This window comes from Lactuca saligna, chromosome 5 (assembly GCF_052625555.1).
Source record: "Lactuca saligna cultivar CGN05327 chromosome 5, ASM5262555v1, whole genome shotgun sequence".
In the NCBI taxonomy this organism is placed as follows: Eukaryota; Viridiplantae; Streptophyta; class Magnoliopsida; order Asterales; family Asteraceae; genus Lactuca; species Lactuca saligna.
Window position 1 is genome coordinate 158,826,641 of NC_136421.1, and position 23,601 is coordinate 158,850,241.

The window sequence follows — 23,601 nt, forward strand, 5'->3', positions numbered from 1 at the left end:
GGATCTACATCAATTAACATTCTCTGGAAGGTATTAAGCTGTCTCTTTGGCTCATCTCATCTTTAATATACATCAATTGACATTCTCTGGAAGGTATGCAGTATGCAGTATATGTGTTTATGTTCTATGTTATGCTTATGCTATGTTGAGTCAGTTTCGGACTTCAGTCCGATGCAGTAGTAGTATGTTTGATGTTTTCGTGACTCGGGCAGGATTATGTGTTATGTGTTTCAGACTATGGTTCGATGCAGTATGGAGTATATGTGTTTATGTTCTATGTTATGCCTATGCTATGCCATGCTTAGTCAGTATATTTATTTTATAAATATATGATCAGCTATTATAAAAAAATATTAGTATAAAAATACTACTATTTTGTTATTTTGTTTTAAAAATATAAGTATGTAGTTTGAGTAAAAGTAGAAAGTATATTTCTATTTTGATTTCAGAATACAAATAAATTTTTGTCTTCAACTAAAAAAAATCGATGCAAACTATTGATTTTAAAAATATTAACTGAAATACAACAAAATAAGATTCAACTAATTCGTTTAATTGGTATGGTTAAAAGTTAAATATGTATAACATACGATAAGATGAGCCAAAGAGACACTTTAGCCTCTTTTTTCACCTACACCATCCTAACATAACTAACCATATTAAGATAGATCACTCAAATTCTATCAGGTAAAAATTAAAAATACACAAAAATGACATTTCTATAACTTAGACAAAGAAAATATAAAATAAAAGTACAGAAAACTACAATAAAGTTCCTACATATTGGCCTTATAATCGATTTAGCCCTTATATATTTTTTTTATTCAATTATTTCCAAATACCGGTAATCGTATTCAATTTAACCCTTTGATCCGGTCAACAGGTCATCCACCTTTCAAAAATTACATTTTCGGCCCAGATTTCAAAATTTATTATAAATTTGGTCAAAAATTTACATTGTTGGCCTAGATTTAAATTTTTTGTACAAATCTAGTCCACAATTTACACTTTTTTCCCAAATTTTAAAATTTTATTTTGAATTCATCCTAACTTTTGTCTTTTTATAGCTTTTTTTCTCAAAAGTTTGTTTCTAATATGTTTTTTCTTTAAAACTCATATTTATACAAAAAAAAAAACATATTTTCACATAAAAATCTTATTTTTTTCTATATAAAAACTGTTTTTAAATACTTTTTTGTATATCAAAATATCTAATTATAAAAATAGGTTTAGATTATTTGTATGAAGAAATTAAAAATAACCCTAAATTATACTATTAAATTATAGTTTTTCAAAAACTAGTTACAGTAGGTACCCTAAATTAAAAGTAACCCTAAATTATACTATTAATATAGATATTTTAATCTGTGTTCTATTTAGTGTGTATTCTTTTTTCTATGAGATTTTAATATAGTTGTTTATATATATATATATATTTCAATCTGTTGCATCTTTGTAAAATTAGATCATACACTCGATCACATATATATGACAAAAGGTATGTAAAGTTGTTCTAATCTCATATATGACAATCCATATTGATTTCAATAGGAGTTGTAACTATCAACGTTTTTTACATTTGGTAAATGCCATTTTCTACCAAAAACCTTCTTATCGACAAATGACAATTGCTCCATTCTAGATAGTTATTTTTTGTTATTACAACAAACAAAATTGACACATGAATCCGATTTTACAAAGAAGTTTAAATAAAGAGATCCAAAGTGATGCTGAAGTATATGTATAAACATGTATTCAACAAGAAACAAAAAATATGAAGTTTTCGATATGTAGCATTTTCTATTATTTAAACTTTTCCTATAAATGTGATTAAAAAACAAATAAATAATATTAAAATGAGTGTAACTAGTTTTTGACAAACTATAATAGTATAATTTATGGTTACTTTTAATTTCTTAATTGATTTTTTTTTAAGAGAAATCACATAAATAATCCAAACCTATTTTTATAATTAAATATTTCATATGCAAAAAAAGTTTTTTAAAAATAATTTTATATAGAAAAAATAAGATTTTTATGTGAAAATATGTTTTTTTTTTGTATAAATATGAGTTTGAAAGAAAAAACATATTAGAAACAAACTTTTGAGAAAAAAAAGTTGTAAAAAAACTAAAGTTAGTATGAATTCATAATAAAAATCCTAAAATTTGGACAAAAAGGGTAAATTTTGGACCAAATTTGTAAAAAAATTTAAAATCTGGGCTAAAAATATAAATTTTGGACTAAATTTGTAATAAATTTTTAAAACTGGGCCGAAAATGTAATTTTTGAAAGTTGGATGACCTGTTGACCGGGTCAAAGGGTTAAATTGAATACGATTACCGGTATTTGTAACTTAATTGAACAAAAAATATATATAAGGGTTAAATCGATTATGAGGCCAATAAGTAGAGATTTTATTGCAGTTTTTCCAAAAAGTATTTACTATGTATTGTACTTTAAATATTTTAGATAAAGTTTAGATAGCATACATTAAATAAAATGTATCTCCATGGTGATTAAAGTTGTTCTATTTTTATTTATCTAAATACTACATTTTATATGTTTTAGTTTAGGGTAATTATACGAATCGTTTCTCGTGCAAGTGTCAAAAGAAATGTTCGGTCTTTAATTTCAAAAATTAGCTCGAACTGTCCTTTATTTATTTAAAATTTGCACGTTTAATATAAATACTACATTTTATATGTTTTAGTTTATTGGCTTTTTTATTTTATTTACGATAATTAATACAAAATAAAATAGACTTTTTTAAAAAAAAAATTCATAAATGGTTTTTATATGAATATGGGGAGTCTCTTTCTCTCTCTCATACATAATGATCATGTAACTTTTGATTTAATAATAATAAAATATTTAGTAAAGAAAGAAAATTAAAAAATAAATATAATAACAAGAAGATAATCATTTTAATTTTACATCAAACCAAATAACAACAAAATTTGTTGGAAAAGAATATGTTTCAAATTTTGAAATTTTAAGTACCAAATCTCTAAAAAAAAAAAAAAGCAAACCACAAATATTATTTTTGCAGTTTGTCTAAATATAAACAAATTGTATGATAAGATTTCATACTAAAAAAAGATTGAAAAGCTAGAGGTGTAATATATACCATTGATTTCTGTCGGAGGACCTTAAATAATGGTGGATTTACGTTGATAAGTAACGTTTATGCATTACACTAATTAATGGTGCATATAATATTGCCTTTTTTTTAATAGCAAAAGTGTAATAAAAAGTCATCCTGCTAAGTAGAAATATACAAAAAGCGCCTAACAAGACATGGAAACAGGAAGCAAAAACACAAAAGTTTTGACACTTGTTTATCAAATATCAATGTGTTAGTTACTAATCATTGTTTTATGTCTGCTTGATTGCTTGTAATTACTGCACGAGGAAATATAAGACGATCACACCTAGACTCCTTACACATGCATCATGTGAGTTTTTAATCAAACGCTTTATTTTGAAAATATTTTGTATCAATCGGATTAATTATTTTTTCAACAACCATCTCTAGCTTTTAGGAATTGGAAAACGTGAATCTAGAGAAATGTTTTAGACATGCCACCTCACCTCGTTCTAACTCCACCATTCAATTATACAACCCCAAGCTATTCAATTATACAACCCCAAGCTAGTGTCTATATATAGTCAAGAACTTAACGGACTAGACGTACAACTTCAGTTCCACAATAACCAAAATGGTACATACATTCACCATATTGTTAGAGTTTTGTTATCTATATTTAAATAGGGAATGTCAGGTTTACATGGTTTCTTCATTGCTAAAATTCTTTCATCTCTTTTAGTAATATTTTATTGTGGATCCATATGCAGGCAGCCAATGCAGAATGCGTATGGGGTACAACTTGGGGAGGAAAGGGTGGATCCCGTACCTGGGAATTCATAATACCTGATGGTTCAACACTTACCAAGATAGCTTTAAGCAGTGGAGACGCTTTAGATTTCATCCGCTTCACTTACAAGGATGGGTATGGCCATACCCATTCTTCTGAAAAATTCGGTGGTGATGGTGGCTCACCTCATATGGTAAGCTTCTAATGCATCTGTCATGTATACACGTATCGAAGTTAGGTTCTTATTTTTTACAATATGATATTTATATTTGGGTTTCAGATCATCTTCGACGACAACGAGTACCTAATCGGGATTAGTGGACGTGTCGGATCATATGGTGACCACACCGTGATTACGTCAGTGACTTTCCAGACCAACATCAGAACTTATGGGGAATACGGCACAAACCCCGGGACTGATTTCTCGTTTGGGGTCACACGTGGTAAGTTTTCGGGATTCTATGGAAAGTGTGGCAGTTCGGTAGACTCTTTGGGTGTCATTCTTCAGGCTTGACATGATATATGACATCATGCATGCATGCATGTTGTGTTTGATGGAAAAAAATGTTAGATGGTCGGTCGTACGTCATTTTGGTTTCTAAATGTGGTAATCCTATATATGTTTTAAGATCGTATCTAGTTTCTTCAGATGTGAAACTATTAAAATAAGGTAGCATACCAAGTCAAGTACAATAAGCACCCTTGTTGTGCATGTGCATTACGTTTCTAATGTACCCCTTAAGCTTCTAAATGGATTTTTCTTGCTTTCTTCTTTGCAAATACTTCCACCATAAATTTATTTGGTTTTAGTTTCTAGCTAGTGTTGAGTTCTTTTTCTTATTATTTACACAATAATTTTTTCTTAGGGAATCCTTTTCTTTTGGAGTATTTGATGAGGACATGCACCAATTTATCTTTTCATACATGTAACCATATAAGGAAAAATCAACATATCAGCACTGTCGCTCAATGGAATCTATGGGATAAAGTGACTACAAAATTGACTCATTTACGACAGCCAAATCCGTTCAATCAAATATCTGGAATATGAACTTGGAGAGGGAATGAAATATAGGAGCGGAAAATAAAAAAATATTAAACTTTATTTCCCTTAAATTGTATTAAAAGTAATTACATGTTTGGTCCATATGGTTGTTGAAAATAACATCTTTTAGTCCATAAGATTCATTTATTGCACTGATCATCCTTCATTGTTTTTTGGCTGTCCGATTACCTCCTAAACTTAACTGCCTTGAAGGTGGAACCATTAAGCCCCTTCATGTGCTATGCATATGAGTGTATTTTGGTCTTTTCATCTATCCTTTCACTACTAGAAACTTGAGTTTCAGCTACGGATTTTGCTACGGATTTATTCTCTAGCAAAATTTAGACTTATAGCTAGGAAAAAACGACAGATCTACCATGGTTTTGATAATTATTTTATTTATTAAATATATGGAATATTAGTGAGGATTTACTGAGGGATCAGCTATGGATCTTACAAGTATTTAACGACGGACGACTATTCCTCGCTAATCACTCGAAAAATGAAGACACTTAGCTAGGGTTCAGCGAGGGATAAAAAATTGTGCCATATGGTATGCGTTTAGCGAGAGAACGACGACGGAAACTTTATTTGGGTGCGCGCATTTTCTTTTTTTTCTCTCGCTGAAATTGACACACCCAATTCCATCTTCACGAAGGCAGTGTAACTTTACTTCCCTCCAGATTTATCACTCTTGACTAAGTGAAATTAGCTTCTGCTTTATCTCACTATCTCTGTTCGAGCAGATGACGATGCTACTCACCCGATTTCGGCAACCTCGATATCTTTAAACTTGAAAGTATTCTTCGTTAACCTCCGATTCAGGTAAATCTCATCCCTCTTAGGTTAGTTTTAGTTCAATTTCACAATATACTTTGTTAGGGTTTAATTTACCTTGAAAGTTTCTGGTTACTGTGTTTCGTAGCCATATGAAATGCCATCAATTGCAAGTTAGGTTCAGGTCTACCATCAATTGCATCTATATAATAATAGACACTTAGAATTGGAACTTGAGTTAGGGCTTGATTCATCATAGTTTGTCTTCCAGTTCATGAGAATTTAAGGATTCATGAACCCTTACATTTGAATGTAAACATTGTTATGTATTTGAATGGAACCGATTCCACATATGACGCATGAAGCGACTCCAACACTCTGTTCAAATAAAACCCACAATAACGTCAGAAGGGTAAATTGGGAATTTACTTCATGTCAAATCAAAAGGGGGCTTACTTGAAACGTCGACCAGTAGGGATGAAAAAGAGCAACAATCGTTCCCAAAATTGATTTCCAGGAAGACTATCGATTGACATGTAGGCGAAGTAACCCCAAAGAACTGAAGTGGGAATCATTCTGATAGCAGGAATAGCAAAAACTGCAAATCCCACAAGTGTAGATTGAAGTAAATTTGTGACTCGCTGTTCATTGACTCTAACAGGTAAATAAGCCTCTATGTGTTTTTCGGGGTCAAACTTGCATCTTCACACCAAACTGAAACGCAGCTTTTGGCATGGCTTCCTAATGTCGCCCATTCCTCTTCTGTCTCAAAGTCCCACCTATGAAGCCAACCCTTTTCCTGTTTTATACATATTACATAATTAACATATTTCATCTCCCATTAACATACAATTGTAAATGAAAAAAAACACTTACTCGACCACCCATATCCATTTTGGATAAATCAGCTTCATCATCACTATCAACAACCTCACGATTATATTCTTGATAACCCGGATAACATTCTGAATAGCTCTCGGATATAAAATTCGGATCTTTCTTACGAGCATATTTTTACCTTAAATGTTGAAGCCTTGTATCATCCCGCTTAAACACCGACCCTAAACCTCTATCTTTCTCTTCTTGTGTCATTAAATGTGGGTCCCCTTCTATGGTCAAACCTCCTTGCATATTATACATTTGACCATCTTGGTGGACATATTGTTCGGGGTACCCCATCGGCTCCACATATTGATACTCCTACTGCCACTCTCCCTGATAGCCTTGTACTTGCATATCATCATACCCATTATAAAAATTTGGTAAATTGTTAAGCAAGGTGAGGGTAAAATATTAAATAAAAGTATTTTGCTATTTTTCTCACTGTTTGTTGCCAGTCTTGAGATGGGTCCGAGGGTGGAACAGGGCCATAAGCTGGCTCATTGAAATTGGAAGGTCTCTCTTTTCTTTTAGGAGATTCTTCCATGTCTTCTGACAATGGGCTTTGGCTTATATCTTTACTAGGGACAGAATAGTCAATTCCTTCTCCTACAAAGATGTCATCCTCCTCAACACGAGCAACAGGGGGCTCCACTTCAACTTTCTCTATTTCATCGGAATGATTGCTTCTGGGAGGTGGTGGTGGTGGTGGTGGTGGACCTGGTGGTGGTGGTTACACAATTGTTCTGTTCATTACTCAATTTTCAGATGGTTGCTTCATTCATCAGGTTTTGCAAATCAGCTCATGTGAAACCTGGTGTTCTCCTAGCAACCTTATCAAAATCCACATCTTTTGCAAGTGATTTTCCCCTTGAATGCACCTGTGCAACATATAAGAAACTTTAGATGCTTTTTTCTTTTTGACTAATTTCATGATCGAACCTGAAGGATCCTGACTCTACCAGCAACATCAGGCCGGTCAACTGTCACCTATCGGTCAAACTGCCCAGGTCTCAACAAATGTTGTTCCCCATTCCCTGAAAATATAATCATTTACAAATTATTAAAAAAAATAGAAGAAAATAAGCACATTGCTAATATAGGAAAAAAAAATACCTGATAATAAAGATCGATATGATCTGAGATAGATGAAATTAATATAAATACTTATAATTTGTTTAGATTTTTGAATGCAATCTTTTCTTTATTTTTAGATGGATTCCACCCAAAGTATCCTTGTTTTTACCTGCTATTAATCTTTACAAATTATTGATGACACAAACTGCTGTCCAATTTTTTTTTCCCGTTTCCTGTACCAAGGGTACTTTAGGTATTTCATATTATGAGTCATCATCTACAACGTTTTTATTAACAAACCAGATTTGGAGGTTTTATTTATCCAACAATCCAAATCAAATTTTATATCATAGCTGAGTTTTTTCAACCCTTGAATGCATGTTTTTATTAACAAACCTGAAACATCTATTTCTGCAGCTTCAACTTCAACTTCAACTTCCTCCTCCACATCTATTTTTGCAGCTGATATCAATGTCACTCCTCTAAGACAGGTACACCATTACAAACTCAACATAACTTAATAATGTTTTTTAGAACATTTGTGCTAAATGACCACTATACCCTTCTGTTTGTCTAATTCATATGGACTTAATGTGAGTAAATCACCATTTTACCCTTCTTGTTTTGTGTATTTACTTATCGACATAGATATGAACTTCGTTAACAATTGGATCGTCTCAGATCTAGAGAGAGAGAGACAGAGAGAGAGAGAGAGAGAGAGAGAGACGGTCATAATTATCCAGATTTCTGGTGATGGTTACAAACTTCTTTTCTTCAAGAGACTAAACGTGCAACATTTAAACTTATAATGGATAGTCTGAGTTGATTTTTAAAAAATATGAATTTAAACTTATAATGGATAGCCTGAGTTGATTTTAAAAAAATATGAATTTAACGTACAATTTGAAACTTGCATCAGGGACCAACTTTGTAATTTACCCAAAAAAAAATATAAAAAATTAAATACTCTTCTACATTTTGTTTTTACATATCTTTCTACTTATATATAATAATAACATATGGACAATACACCACTAATTTACTTTTAATTACATCTTTTAAAATTGATACTTGTCTTGATATAAATAAAAATATGAAGATATTTAATTTACCACTAATTTACTTTTAATTACATCTTTTAAAATTGATACTTGTCTTGATAGAAATAAAAATATCAAGATATCTCAAAAAATATTGTAAATATGAAGCATGATGACCTCAGACAAAATTCACTTAGACAGTTGTATAAAGGGCTATTTTTAAGTTTAACCATTTTTACCACGATTTCCGCCGATTAAATATTGACAAGTTTAAATGTATAGTCATAGAATTTGGAATTTAAGTTTATCAAACTAATTTGACAACTTACATATTTTGGGAAAATCTATCCAGGTAGGTACATGGGTGTCACAAACTAAACATATTGTTGACTTGTTTAATTATTTTGTTAATACGGTTTTTTTACTTAATTTCCTTATTTTATTTGTTAAATTAGTAAATGAACAATATATTATATTTAACTTATAGTTCTAAACCCAAATCTGAAATTAATAATATTTGATTTTATATGATCAGTAAACAAAACTTCATCGACCCAACCCAATGATGAATCACACATGAAAAGAATTTTACGAAGTGAGAAGTTATAACTATGACAAAAGAAAAAGCCCAAGAAGAAAATATGCCAAATGGCAAATACTAGTTGGCTTGATTGGCTCATGGATAAAGATCGATATGATCTGAGATAGATGAAATTAATATAAATACTTATAATTTGTTTAGATTTTTGAATGCAATCTTTTCTTTATTTTTAGATGGATTCCACCCAAAGTATCCTTGTTTTTACCTGCTATTAATCTTTACAAATTATTGATGACACAAACTGCTGTCTAATTTTTTTTTTCCCGTTTCCTGTACCAAGGGTACTTTAGGTATTTCATATTATGAGTCATCATCTACAACGTTTTTATTAACAAACCAGATTTGGAGGTTTTATTTATCCAACAATCCAAATCAAATTTTATATCATAGCTGAGTTTTTTCAACCCTTGAATGCATGTTTTTATTAACAAACCTGAAACATCTATTTCTGCAGCTTCAACTTCAACTTCAACTTCCTCCTCCACATCTATTTTTGCAGCTGATATCAATGTCACTCCTCTGAGACAGGTACACCATTACAAACTCAACATAACTTAATAATGTTTTTTAGAACATTTGTGCTAAATGACCACTATACCCTTCTGTTTGTCTAATTCATATCTATTTTGATTCAGCCTATTGACATGTTCAACATTTAGGAAAACAAAAATAAAAAAACATGGATTGGTTGTAATTATGAAGATTGATTACAACATTTAGTATCTATACCCAATCTATATGCATGATTAAGATAGTCATATGACAAATAACTAAAATTACAAGAATAAATATTATCCATCTCCAACATTTACCTCCACAATACAATAAGCACAATGAATATACTTTGAAATGTTAATGACTTCATTTTTTTATTAATAGATTATATAACATAGTCACTTGTGTAAACATATTAAAGCTCTATCTTATTCTTTGCTATATGTCTATCACTTAGAATTTATTTGATTACTTTCTCTCCTTTCCGGTTCTTGTTTATTCCCAAGGATTTATTGTCATCCACTTCTTCTTATTTTGTTGTAGCTAGTTTTTATCTAATCTCTATCTAGGTTCTGAATAGTAGTTATATATTTTGTTGTAGCTAGTCATTATGTCAACACGTAGTGATAGAGATTGGATGTACAAAAGATTAGATCATGGGTATCTTAGCATAGCATATCATGCATCCGTCAAAGGATTTCTAGATGTTGCTTTTTCTAATGAAGCAACTGTTGATGGAGATTATATTAGATGTCCTTGTTTTAAATGCAAGAACATGTATTATAAAACAAGAGGTGATGTAGAGCTTCACTTGTTACAAAACGGTTTCACTCCTAATTACACAACTTGGTGGGCACATGGTGAAAGAAATACGATATCTCAGCATGAGGAAGAATCTTCTAATCCGATGCAGGATCCGATGGAAGATGATGATGATGATGATCTTAATGGGTGTACACAAATGTTGATGGATGTAATGGAGGAACTCCCGAATCCAACTGCCAAGGGGTTCTATGATATGTTAGAAGACGCTGATGAACCTTTGTGGGATGGATGTGAAAATTATTCAAAATTACAAGCTGCAACAGAGTTGTTGCATTGGAAGTCAGAATACAATATATCTGAGGCTGCCTATGATCACATACTTCCTATAATTAAGCGAATGCTACCCAAAGGTGAGAAACTAGTTGAGAACTTCTATGAGACAAAGAAGCTTTTGAAAATAATTAGACTCCCAGAAAAAAAGATTCATGCTTGCAAAAACCATTGCATGATATTCTATGGGGGCAGATTCGGATTTGACTAAGTGTCGGGTGTGTGATCATGATCGGTACAAGAGTGGCAGACTGCCTTATCTGGTTATGAGGTACTTGCCGATTGCTCCTAGACTCCAAAGGTTGTATTTAACAAAAAAACGGCAAAGCAAATGAAATGGCACTATGAACATCAGACCAAACCGGGTTTGATGGTCCATCCAAGTGATGGTGAGGCTTGGAAGCATTTCGACTCATTGCATCCAGAATTTTCAAGTGAACCACGGAATGTTCGCCTTGGGCTATGCACCGATGGGTTCAGTCCAAATAACTCAAATACAACCCCATATTCATGTTGGCCTGTTTTCCTTTCAATTTATAACTTGCCTCCTTGGATGTGCTTAAAAGAACCATATGTTCAATTAAGCATAATTATTCCTGGAAAAAAGAGCCCAGGTCAAAATATAGATGTGTTTCTCAGGCCGCTAATTGACGAGTTAAAGATGCTATATACAGATGGTATTGTGACTTATGATGCTTCGACTAAATGCAATTTCACAATGAAAGCTATACTTCTTTGGACAGTTAGTGACTTTCCTGCTTATGCAATGTTATCGGGATGGAGCACACATGGCAAGTTAGCATGTCCGTATTGTATGGGTGAGTCGGGGTCATTTCGGTTACACCATGGTAGTAAACCATGTTGGTTTGACTGCCATCGAAAATTTTTACCTGAACAACACACATATAGAGGTGATAAAATAGGATTTCTGGCTAATAAGGTTGAGCGATCTAGCCCCCCACCAATATTAACCGGTGATCAAATTTGGGAGCAAGTACGACACTTTCCAACTGTTTATGAAGGCAAACCTTTTAGAGCGAAGAATGCAAAATTGCCTGGTTTCGGATTACTCATAATTGGGTTAAGAGGAGCATCTTTTGGGAGCTACCATATTGGCGGAAGTTGTTAATACGACACAACCTTGATCCCATGCACATTGAGACAAATGTGTTTGAAAATCTTTTCAACACCGTGATGGACACTCCAAAAACCAAAGACAACATGAATGCAAGAAAAGATATAGAAATGTATTGCAATCGAGTGCAATGGCATACATGGAAGAAGGGAAATAAGGATATGAAAAAGAGAGCATCATTTTCTTTGAGCAAAGAACAAGTAGCTAAAATATGCCAATGGTTGATTAAACTTAAATTCCCGGACGGATACGCCTCAAACTTGGGGGGGGGGGTGCGTTAATGTAGATGATAATAGCTTTTACAAATTCAAGAGTCACGAGTGCCATGTATTTCTTCAAAGATTGTTGCCTATTTCTCTAAGAGGTATGGTGCCAAACTCAACATGGGATGCAATTACAGAGTTGTGTACATTCTTTCGTGTAATATGTTCAAGGGTGTTACGCGTAGATGACTTACAACGCTTGCAAACTACTATTGTTGAAACCATTTGCAAGTTGGAAAAAATATTTCCACCTGGATTCTTTGATTCAATGGAGCATCTTGTTATCCACTTAGCTCGAGAAGCTATGCTTGGTGGTCCGGTTCAATATAGGTGGATGTATCTTTATGAAAGGTATATTTTTTACCATACAAAATATTCTACCATAAAACCTATGGAATTTCTAATAAGTCTTTTCCAACATCTTCTTAGGAAATTGGGATCAATGAAAAGAAAGATAAAAAACCATGCAAAGGTTGAGGGGTCCATTGTTGAGGCTTACATGATTGGAGAAATATTGACTTTTTGCTCACAATACTTTTTGCCTACAATTGAAACCCGGTTGAATCGTGAGTCGCGTAATTTTGCCCCAGACATTCCTAGTTATACCATGGTCGACTCTCGATTAAGCATTTTCAAAGTTCCATCTCGAAGATTATTCGAAAAAAGTGGTCAACGGAGGCCTTTGACAGATGATGAGATGCGTATTGCTCATAATTACATCTTGATCAATTGTGTTGAGGTTCTACCTTTTTTAAGGTATGTCAAGTTATCTATTTTTCCTTGATTTCGTGAAACTCTAAAATTTTTGTTATTTTTTAAGGTTGTTTGAAAATTATGTGATCCAAAGCCAACCTGATATGGATGATGGAGCATTTGAAAGGTTTAGGGATCAACATTTTGCTAAGTGGTTTAAAGATCATGTGAGTATGATACGAGAAAATTTTGTATTACCAAAGTGTATTCCCCTGTGAATTAGTTAACAAATGAATTTATCAATGTAGGTTTTTCAACAATCAAATTATATCAATCAACATTTGAAATGCCTCGCACGAGGACCATTACGACATGTTAGGTCATATAAAGGATACTTTGTCAATGGATACAAGTTTCATACTGAAAAATATGGTGATGGACGGGTCACACACAATAGTGGTGTATGTGTAACAGGTACTTGTTACAATGAGACTGAGTGTGACTATTATGGGTTGTTGGATGAGGTCTTGGAAGTAGAATATCAAGGCATAGGGCGTTGTGTCGTAGTATTGTTCAAGTGTACATGGTTTAACCCTACTGAAGGGGTACGTGTGGATCGAAAGCATAATTTGGTTGATATTAAATACAAATCAAGGCTAAGAAATGAAGATCCGTTTATCCTAGCGTCACAAGCAGAACAAGTGTATTATGCACCATATCCTGCAATGAAGGATTTGAAAGATTGGTGGGCTGTCGTCAAGACAAAACCAAGGGGTGTATATGATCTACGACAATGTGTTACTGAAGAAGATGATGATGAGGATGAAGAGGACCAATTCTTTCAAGAAAGTGAAGCGACTTTACCTTCTACAAGTAGCGGTGCAAATGAGGTGGCAGGACCCCTTTCTCATGTAATTGAAGGAGAAATAGAAGAAGTTAATGACAATGACATTGAGAGAGAAGAGGATGAAGAAGTTGATGATAACTTGGATGATTCATCCGAAGATGATATTGAAGATGAAAACATATGTGATGATAATTCTGATGATGAGTAATTACTAAAAATGTAGAACGAAACAATGTATTTGGAACTATATATTTTACCTAATGGACCTTATAAATAACTTTTTAGCTAAAATGATCGTTTTCTTTTTCTATATACATTGCACTTTCATTTATTTGTGTATTATAGCATGTTACCTTCTCTTACTTCTATAATTTTCTATTATAATACATACTTATTCTAACCAATAGTTTATTAATTCTTGATTTTAAGGGTTATTTTTTGACTAATGGCGCAACGAGGAGCCCGTGGTGGTGGTCGCAGTGGTAGTCACATTAGTGGTCGTGATGCTGGAGATAGAAATGCATCCCAATCATATAATGATGCAGAAAGTCAACCTTCTTCTTCAGTTAGAGGATCAAACATCTTAGAACAAGTTCCAAGTAACCCATCAAAAAGGAAGTTCATTGAAGTCGATTCTGAAAAGGAGTACTAAAGTTAATTTTACAATTGTTTATGAAAATGAATTTACTTGTTAATGATAATACCAATGCTAATTTTTTAATTTTTAATTTTTTGCAAGATTTACGGATCAGATTTCAGTGATCAGAGCCATCACATGTATACTGAAGACGATGTTTGATGGCCCATGGACCTCATGGAAGAAGGTTGACAAAGAACATCGTGATGCAATGTGGGAACACTTCAAGGTTTGTACTTATTATTTTTATGATTTATCAAAGTAAAAATTGGTATAAAGTGAAAAAGATAATTGTCTGCGTGATCTACATGTAGGGTTTGTATGTTTGGCCCGAAGAGACTGATGTTCTTGCTCGCAAGGTATGGGAAGACTGTATGAAGAAACGATTTCCTGACGTAATGCGAAGAGCACGTGAAGCATCTTTAAAACTTGCCAAAGCTGCAAATGTGAATGCCTCACTAGAAGGTGATTTAAATTTGCTAAAGGACTATCGCCCAAATTGGATAAAAAAAGGAGTATTGGGAAAAAATGATCAATGAAGTGTGGACCACATCCAAATGGAAACGTTTATCACAATCAGGGAAAAATAACAGAAATAAATTAGAAGATGGCTCTGTTTCCAAACATATCGGGGGTTCTATATCTATTCGTCAACATAAGAAAAGAATGGTAAGATGTTTGCATCTCACGTTAGTTTCCACTTAGATTGTTGAGTTTTTGTTTTGTTTTTTAATGTATTACTAATGGATTTTGTAGCAAGCAATTCTTAAACGCCCTCCTACAGGAGTTGAACTTTATGCAAGGTTGCACACTAAACGGTCTACTCAAGAGTACATTACACCAAAGGCAGCTAAAGTTAAGGTATTTTCAATTCTTTTGTAGGAAACAAAACTTCCTACTACTCGGGTTAATGACTTTGTTAAAGCAACTAATTGACAGAAAACAAATCTTTCGTAAGTAGTAATCAACTAAATGTTTGATCCTCTGCCTAGTTGTAATTAAGTGTTTTGTAAGTAGTAATCAACTTTATGCAAGGTTTGAGTATTATGAATTTAATGGGATGGAATGAATCATTCTATTCCTTATTTCATGTTACTATTTTTTCATTTTTTTTTTTGCTATAATAGGAGGCTTATGAAAGTGCTATGGTGGCTAAGTTTGGTGATGATACTAGTTGCCACCCCCTCTTGGATAATGAAACATGGTGTGATGTTTCTGGAGGAGTCAAGAAAGGAAGAATATATGGATTCGGATCTGTGTCTGATCCAGCGAGCTTTTTGGAAGGAACATCTAGTACAATAACATCCCAAGAGGTTCGTTTAATTTTGTACTTTATAAAAATTTCCTATCATAGCATTGTACTTACAAAGTTTCCTATCATGGCATTGTACTTGAAAAGTTTCCTGTCATGGCATTGTACTTACAAAGTTTTCTATCATGGTATTATACTTACAAAGTTTCCTATCATGGCATTGTACTTACAAAGTTTCCTATCATGGCATTGTACTTACAAAGTTTTCAATCATGGTATTGTACTTTAGGTTGTCTATGAACGTGTACGAAACGAGATGCGTGGCGAAATGGATGCTAAAGCTGCAGAAATGGAAGCTAAACATCAACAAACGCGTGAGGAAATGGATGCCAAAGCTGCAGCAATAGATGCCAAACAACAACAAATTGATGCAAAATATGAAGCAATGGAAAAGATGTATGCAGCCTTGCAAAATATGATGGGAAATTGAAAAGTAAAGGTAATATGATGTTAACCATTAGTATTTGATGTTTTTGAATGACTTGTTAACCTTTTGTATTTGATGTTTTTGATTGTTTTGAATAATGTTTTATAGGAATGAGAACCGAAGATGATTGGATGGACATGAAACGAAGATAGCAGCTAAAATGTTATTTTGAAGGTTAAACTTTTTTCTGTTTGTACCTCTTTTGCATACTTTGGATTTCTTGGTTCTAAAATGTTATTTTGAAGTTAAATCGTTGGGAGTTTGATGTTATGTGGATAGTTTCGTTTTTGGATGTTTCTTGAATGACACTTTGGTAAACTTTGATAATTTTGGTATTGTAATGCTTGGTTGTATCATTATTTGATGTTCTTTAGTATAATAATTTGATGATTGTAGTATTTTTTTTCTTTTAGAATCATAATAAAAAAAAATGATATTACAAGTTCGTGGTGAGAAAATAAAAAGTATTTTAATGCATGAATTTTGCGAGGGATTAGCTACGGAAAAAAAAAATCATGTCTAAAGTGCGACGGATCAGCGACGGAAAGGAAAAAAAATTTAATGTATGAATTTTGCAAGGGATTAGTGATAAAAAAATTCATGTCTAAAGTTTGCGATAGATCAGCAACGGAAAAAAAAATAGTGTATGAATTTTGCAAGGGATTAGCTACGGAAAAAAAAAAACTGTTCATGGAAATTTGCGACAGAACAGCGACGGAATGCATTGAGTGACATTTAGTGACATTTAGCGACAGATATTCTGTCGCTACCTTTGTGGCAAGGAAAAACCCAATCCGTCGCTAAAACCGTAGCTGAGAAATTAGCCACCTTTTTATTACCTATGGAGTGAATCTGTCGCTGATCCATTGCAAACAGCATTTAGCGACGGAATAGCGACGGATTTTTCCGTCGGTAAAACCCATGTTTCTAGTAGTGTTTTGTGTTCATTTTCATTTACCAATTAAAAATACTAAAAACATGATGACCTTAAGAACGCAAAGAACAATCATCTTCTTCCTAACCTAAATATTGATTTTTCATATACATAAACCTTCAAATCCATAAGTTTTTATCTTTGCAAATCATTGTTGAATCATACTTTGCAAGTTGAATTGTTGTTAACGTTGAGCAAATATGATCATTCTAGCTATTTTAGGCTAAATCAACAAATTTTATACGTAAATTGTAATATAAACTTCAGATTATGTTAATTAGTAAAAGTCATAGGTTGGCCATTCATAGCATTCCGATGAATGAGGTTTGGACTTCCCATTCCGAATTGGTGAAAATTGCGATGTTTAGTCATTTTTTCTTTCAATACGGTGAACTAACGTTCTTTCTAATCTACTACTTTGCATAAAATATTATCTGGGGGTTGCTTTATGAATGTTATGATTTGAGTTTTTGAAATTAAGGAACTATATAGTGTGGGATTATGGAGGTAAAAATATTTTGCACTAAATGAGTTTTCTTTTATTTTTCTAAGAAATTATTAGGATATTCTTGGAAATAACTTTGTTTGAAGCTATTAATGAGTTTAAAAAGTCAATTTGGATCTTGAATGGATATAATCAATATTTCATTGCCCTTATCTACAAGGTTAGTAATCTACTATGCGTGACTGATTCTATAGTACTTTCATCGATCGAGAACTTAAAATAATTACTACTAGTAAAGCTAATATATTCAGACATGTAGTTTCTTCGGTTGTGAGTCTAGTTAGACTCAGGTAACTATTTTTTTAGAATGAAAAATATATAATTGAAAGATAGCTAGAATCTAGACAAAATAAACAATTATATTGAAGCAATAAACAAAATTGGGTCCTCCGGAACACAATTGGCATTAGTTTTACAACACCAACCATCAACCTAAAAGAAACCTTGAGAAATCATCTTATCAAATAACAAGCATTTTTTTGGCTTAATTTTACCAAAAAGAAAAAAAATTCTAAAGCACCAAATCGACCACGAGAGAGTGTAAAAAACAGTCTCTAGAAACTGATGACAAATAGAAGACAAACGTAGCAAGCCAACCTAGTGAATCAAATGTTGCACTGAAGACTGAGAAGGCATATGAATATTTGACCATCTACAAAAAAAATTCAATAAGTTGGTAGCCAATTCACATTTAAAGAATAAGTGAGTGACAATCTTGACTTCCTTCTCGCAAATAGGACAAAAACATTAACTTTTATAGGAGTGACACGGCACCATCTAGTTGCACAATTAGACCAATAAGAAAATGCTTATCAATTTCTGATCTCATAGAAGACACATCCAAAACCATCAAGGGACCAACTCCGCCTATCCGAAGATGAAGAGATGATAACCAAGGATATGAAATCTAAGAAATCGGACCACTACTCTTTCTCTATACCCCCTCTCGGGTTTCTTCTAAAATAAGTAACCTAACCCGGTTGTTAGATCCTCAAAGAAACAAATATTTGCTTATCCAATGCGAGGGAATATAATCTATGGAAATAATTTTTTAAAGGGTGGTTACCAATCTAGTGGTCTCCCAAAAAGAAGTAAGCTTCCCATCTCCAATCACCATTTTGCAAAAAGACATAAGATCAATACCTTTAGAAGTAAAGAATCAACTATTGATTCCTAAATGGAGTTACCAACACTCCTTAGTGAAGAATAACCAAGTAACCATGTCCTCCATTAATGGATTTAATCACTTTAACCTCAAGAACAATGGGAAACGAAAGAAACCGCCAAATCCATTTATAAAGAATAGCACTGTTGAGAGAAAAAAGGCTATTAACCCCGAGACCACCATATTGATTTTCAGCTAATAACTCTTTTTAAACCAAGTTATTCTATGTTCTTCCCAACCCCAAGAAAAAAGCATTACAAAAGGATTCTAAACGGTTTGCAAAATACTCCAAAGCTCTGAAAATATACATAAAGTATGTTAGGGTAGCACCCAAAATTAACTTAAGTAATGTCAGTTTGCCTCTACTAAAAGAGTTTTATCCTTCCAATTCGAAAGTATAGAAGTAAATTTATGGATCATATCATCCCATGAAGCAATATTATATATATATATATATATATATATATATATATATATATATATATATATATATATTACCACTCACTGTGTAACCTAAATAATAGAACAATGTTTTACTAGGAACATAACTAATAGAAACTGTCACATCCTCCCCTACCAAAAACTAAACTCCAAAACCCATCCTGAGGCCAGAAGGTAAGGAAAAACAATGTAGAAGTCTCAATAACATAATTTAATCATTTCAGAATATAAAGTGATCGTTATAAAAAACAATTAAGTAAACAATAAAAGTCTAATTAACTGAGACATTCGTTTATTCAAGATAAATTAAAACATACATTTGTTCCCAAACAAACATTGTTTAACAATACCAATACTTTATGTTCTAAACATAAATAATAAACCAAACTCCGAGAGTGAAATTTCAACTTACTTGTGCTCGGCTGCTAATTGCTCTTCTTGAATATATGTAAGCATTTTCAAATATTACGTAAACATTAAGTGTCAAGTACATGAGTGTTAAATGAAAAGTATAAGTTCTATCTAGTAGATACGTGAATGAGTAGTATGGCTAGATATGGCCAATCCTACTCAGATAAGAGGGATAATTCCTCTTCCACTGTTATGTTTCTCTATAGTAGAAACAAGAGCAATCTATATGGGCCTAAATATATCATTTCCATGAACTTTTTGTTACACCCCCAAACCAGAACGGCGGAATCGTTCGAGGATGGATGATTTCATGTAGTATCGTAACAGTTGAATACATAGTAAAGAAAGTAAAACAACCATCATATATATATAATTTAAAAGTTACATTATTGAATGATACTTGTTTCAAAACAAATTACAATATGATGACAAAATGAGTTTTGAACTGACGTCATAGCATCACTTCTCCAAAAGCTGAAGTTTACCTGTATTACTAAATCCCTGAGAAATACAAGTAAGTTTGAAAGAGTAGATCGACATTTAAGCTGGTGAGTTCATAAGTATTTAATGTTAATGTTTGTATATATTTGAATGAAATTGTTTGTAGATGTTTGAAAACTCCTAGAAAATCCCATATTTACTACTAGTATAAATGTAGTCTCCTACCAAGACCCAACTGTTTGAATGTTTGCTTCTAGAAATCAAATATTTTTCCATAAGTGTGTGGTAGTTTAAAAGTTCCAAAAATGTAATGAAATAATGTTTTTCATGCCTAGGATAGTAGATTTATGTATATAAAATAACTAAGGAATTTGAACACCCCGTAAATCAACGTGTTTTTTAATACTCCATGTGAGTTTTATAACCATGTTATTGACCCAGATTGCCTGTAACAACGTTTTTCAGGTGTTGGAAGGTTATGACATTTGTCATCCCAGACATACCGGTCTAATTGTAGCCAAAATAATATGGGCTGAGACCGGATGATATGAGTTGCTACCGAATGATATGGGTTGGGCCATCACATGTATGTTTGGTTGGGCCCATTCTTATTTGATATATAGTATTTTGGGAGAACTCAGTAAGCCATGTACTTACGGTTTATATTTCAAATGTTTTCAGGTACCTTTTGTTTAAAAAAGGAAGGGTTCGGCTTGATCGCACTGCATCCCCTGAAGATTTATTATGCATTAACTGTTTATGATTTTATTCTGATTTTTTGAGAATACTTTTACTCTGATCGTTTTTGAAAAAAAGAAACGAATTATTTGGACTTATTTTAAAATGAAATTTTTACTCGGTATTTGTAGGACGTTATAGATAATTTGAGAGATTTATCCTGATTTTTTCTTATTTAAATATATTTATTTTTATAAATAAATGATCAGTTATTATAAAAAATATTAGTATAAAAATACTACTATTTTGTTATTTTGTTTTAAAAATAAAAGTATGTAGTTTGAGTAAAAGTTAAAAGTATATTTCTATTTTGATTTCAGAATACAAATAAATTTTTGTCTTCAATTAAAAAAAAACAGTGCAAACTATTGATTTTAAAAATATTAACTGAAATACAACAAAATAAAATTCAACTAATTCGTTTAATTGGTATGGTTAAAAGTTAAATATGTAAAAATACGATAAGTTTTTTATTTTTTTTAATAAAATTATTTAGTTGTATCAAATTTTGAACATACTCTTTATGTAAAAGACATAAATTTTTCAATGCAAAATAAAAAACTTTTGTTAGCTAATAATAAAAAACTTAAATGCTTATAATCACTTTAGCCTCTTTTTTCACTTACAACATCCTAACATAACTAACCATATTAAGAAATTAAGATAGATCTCTCAAATTCTGTCATGTAAGAATTAAAAATAAACAAAAATTATGTTCTATAATTTAGGCAAAGAAAATATAAAATAAAAATATTTAAGTATGTATTTTAATATAACTATTTTAGATAAAGTTTAGATAGCATATATTAAATAAAATGTATCTCCATGGTGATTAATGTTCTATTTTTATTTATATAAATACTACATTTTATATGTTTTAGTTTAAAGTAATTACACGAATCGTTTCTCGTGCAATTGATAAAAGACATGTTCGGTCTTTAATTTCAAAAATTAACTCGAACCGTCCTTCATTTGTTTAAACCTGCACATTTAATATAAATACTACATTTTATATGTTTTAGTTTATTGACTTTTTTATTTGATTTACGATAATCAATGCAAAATAAAATAGATTTTTTAAAATATTTTTTTTTATAAATGTTTCTTATACGGATATGGGGAGTTGACGTCTCTCTCTTTATCTCTCTCATACATAATGATCATGTAACTTTTGATTTAATAATAATAAAATACCTAAAAAAGAAAGAAAATTAGAAAATAAATACAATAATGACAAGATAGTGATTTCAATTTTAAGTGAAACCAAATCAACAACAAAATTTGTTGGAAAAGACTATGTTTCTCAATTTGAAATTTAAAGTGTCAAATCTCTAAAAAATGCAAACCAAAAATATTGTTTTTGCATTTTGTCTAAATATAAACAAATCGTATGATAAGATTCCACAGTAAAAAAAAGATTGAAAAGTTGGAGGTGTAATATATACCATTGATTTGTGTTGGAGGATCTTAAATAATGGTGGATTGACGTTGATGAGTAACTTTTATGCATTGGGCTGGATGGGGTGGGAGCGGGGAAGGGTGGTGGGGGGGGGGGGGGGGGGGGTTCCCGCCCGGCGGAACACCACACCGTCGGCGCGGAGAAGGGTGGTGCGGGAATGGGTGAGGGAAACTTCTCCCGCGTTCTCTCTACTGCTGTGATTGGGTGTTATTTTTTATTTTTTATTTTTTATTTTGATATTCAACCGTTATTCAACGGTAAAAAAAAATTATATATTTTTTTTGGGGCTGCAACATAATGGATTTAAATCTATATATTTTTTTTTTGTTTTTTTAACCTTTTTACACATCTATAAATACACTACTATTAACCATCAAACAAAATTCACACAAATCTTCTACTCTCTCTTCACTTTCTTCTAAAAAAAAGAAAAAAATGAATCCTGAAAATCAAACCTTACTTTCCGATCGAAGGAAAACAAACCATGGTTCGAATATAAACATCGCTTCTCGAAACATTTTTGCTATCGATTCATCACCACAATGAGTTTATCGCCCCCAACTCGATGCTTACATTCAATCCCCAATACAACTCCAATACCAAACTGTTGAACAATATTACCCAATGCAAGTTCCAAATGTTTCGTCGCAAATGTTTTCAAACTCAAACCCAATCCCACCAACAACGCCAACTTGTTGACGAGTTGGATGACTCGGAAGAAGAAGAGATGGTTCCTGAAACTCAACCAACACCACCCTCACAAAGACGTAAAGGGAGAAAACAAGCGCCACTACAAGAAATATCGATATTAGTGGCGGCACCTTTAGCGTTGACACCAGCTATTAGCGGCGACATGTAATTGACGCGTTAAATGTCGCCGTTAATAGTTGGTGTCATCGCTAATGATGCTACATCGTTGATCCGCGTCAAATCAACCATGTCCGTTCGATCTGCTTTTCATCCAATGGTGGGAAATGAGGAAAAAGGGTGATGTGTTTTCCCTTTAAGGGTGTCGCCACTAATAACCTATTATCGCCACTAAAACCTTAGCGTCGCCGCTAATACGTGTCGCTGCTAATGCTCGTCGCAGATAACCCCCCCCCCCCCCCACTGCGTCACTTTCCTGTTCGTTCTGCTTCCTTTCACTCTTCCAACGATTATCGGTGACTGCACTTCTGACGATGACCTCGTTTGCGCCACAAGACTCGTCTCCGACAGCCATTACCACCGGCCACCAGTGGAGCTCCATTATTACCGGCGACCACACTTATTTCCGACGACAAAAGTTCGATTTAAGGTCCTATTT

At 32.5% G+C, this 23,601-nt stretch overlaps 1 protein-coding gene across 1 annotated transcript; it reads left to right on the forward strand.

Moving 5' to 3' along the window:
• The first annotated feature begins 14,618 nt into the window (after positions 1-14,618).
• LOC144997516 (uncharacterized) lies at positions 14,619-16,542 on the forward strand. Its single transcript, XM_078957417.1, has 6 exons — positions 14,619-14,691; positions 14,777-15,131; positions 15,219-15,323; positions 15,590-15,775; positions 16,004-16,213; positions 16,310-16,542. The coding sequence occupies exons 2-5, from the start codon at positions 14,991-14,993 to the stop codon at positions 16,202-16,204; spliced, it is 633 nt and encodes a 210-aa protein (XP_078813543.1). The 5' UTR covers positions 14,619-14,691; positions 14,777-14,990; the 3' UTR covers positions 16,205-16,213; positions 16,310-16,542.
• The last annotated feature ends 7,059 nt before the right edge of the window (positions 16,543-23,601 follow it).

Bases quoted from the DNA above. Each gene is read 5' to 3' on its own strand.
- LOC144997516 (XM_078957417.1), top strand. From the start codon at position 14,991: ATGATCAATGAAGTGTGGACCACATCCAAATGGAAACGTTTATCACAA. The intron at 15,132-15,218 runs GTAAGATGTTTG...TGGATTTTGTAG, and splicing joins GTCAACATAAGAAAAGAATG to CAAGCAATTCTTAAACGCCC. The intron at 15,776-16,003 runs GTTCGTTTAATT...ATTGTACTTTAG, and splicing joins GTACAATAACATCCCAAGAG to GTTGTCTATGAACGTGTACG.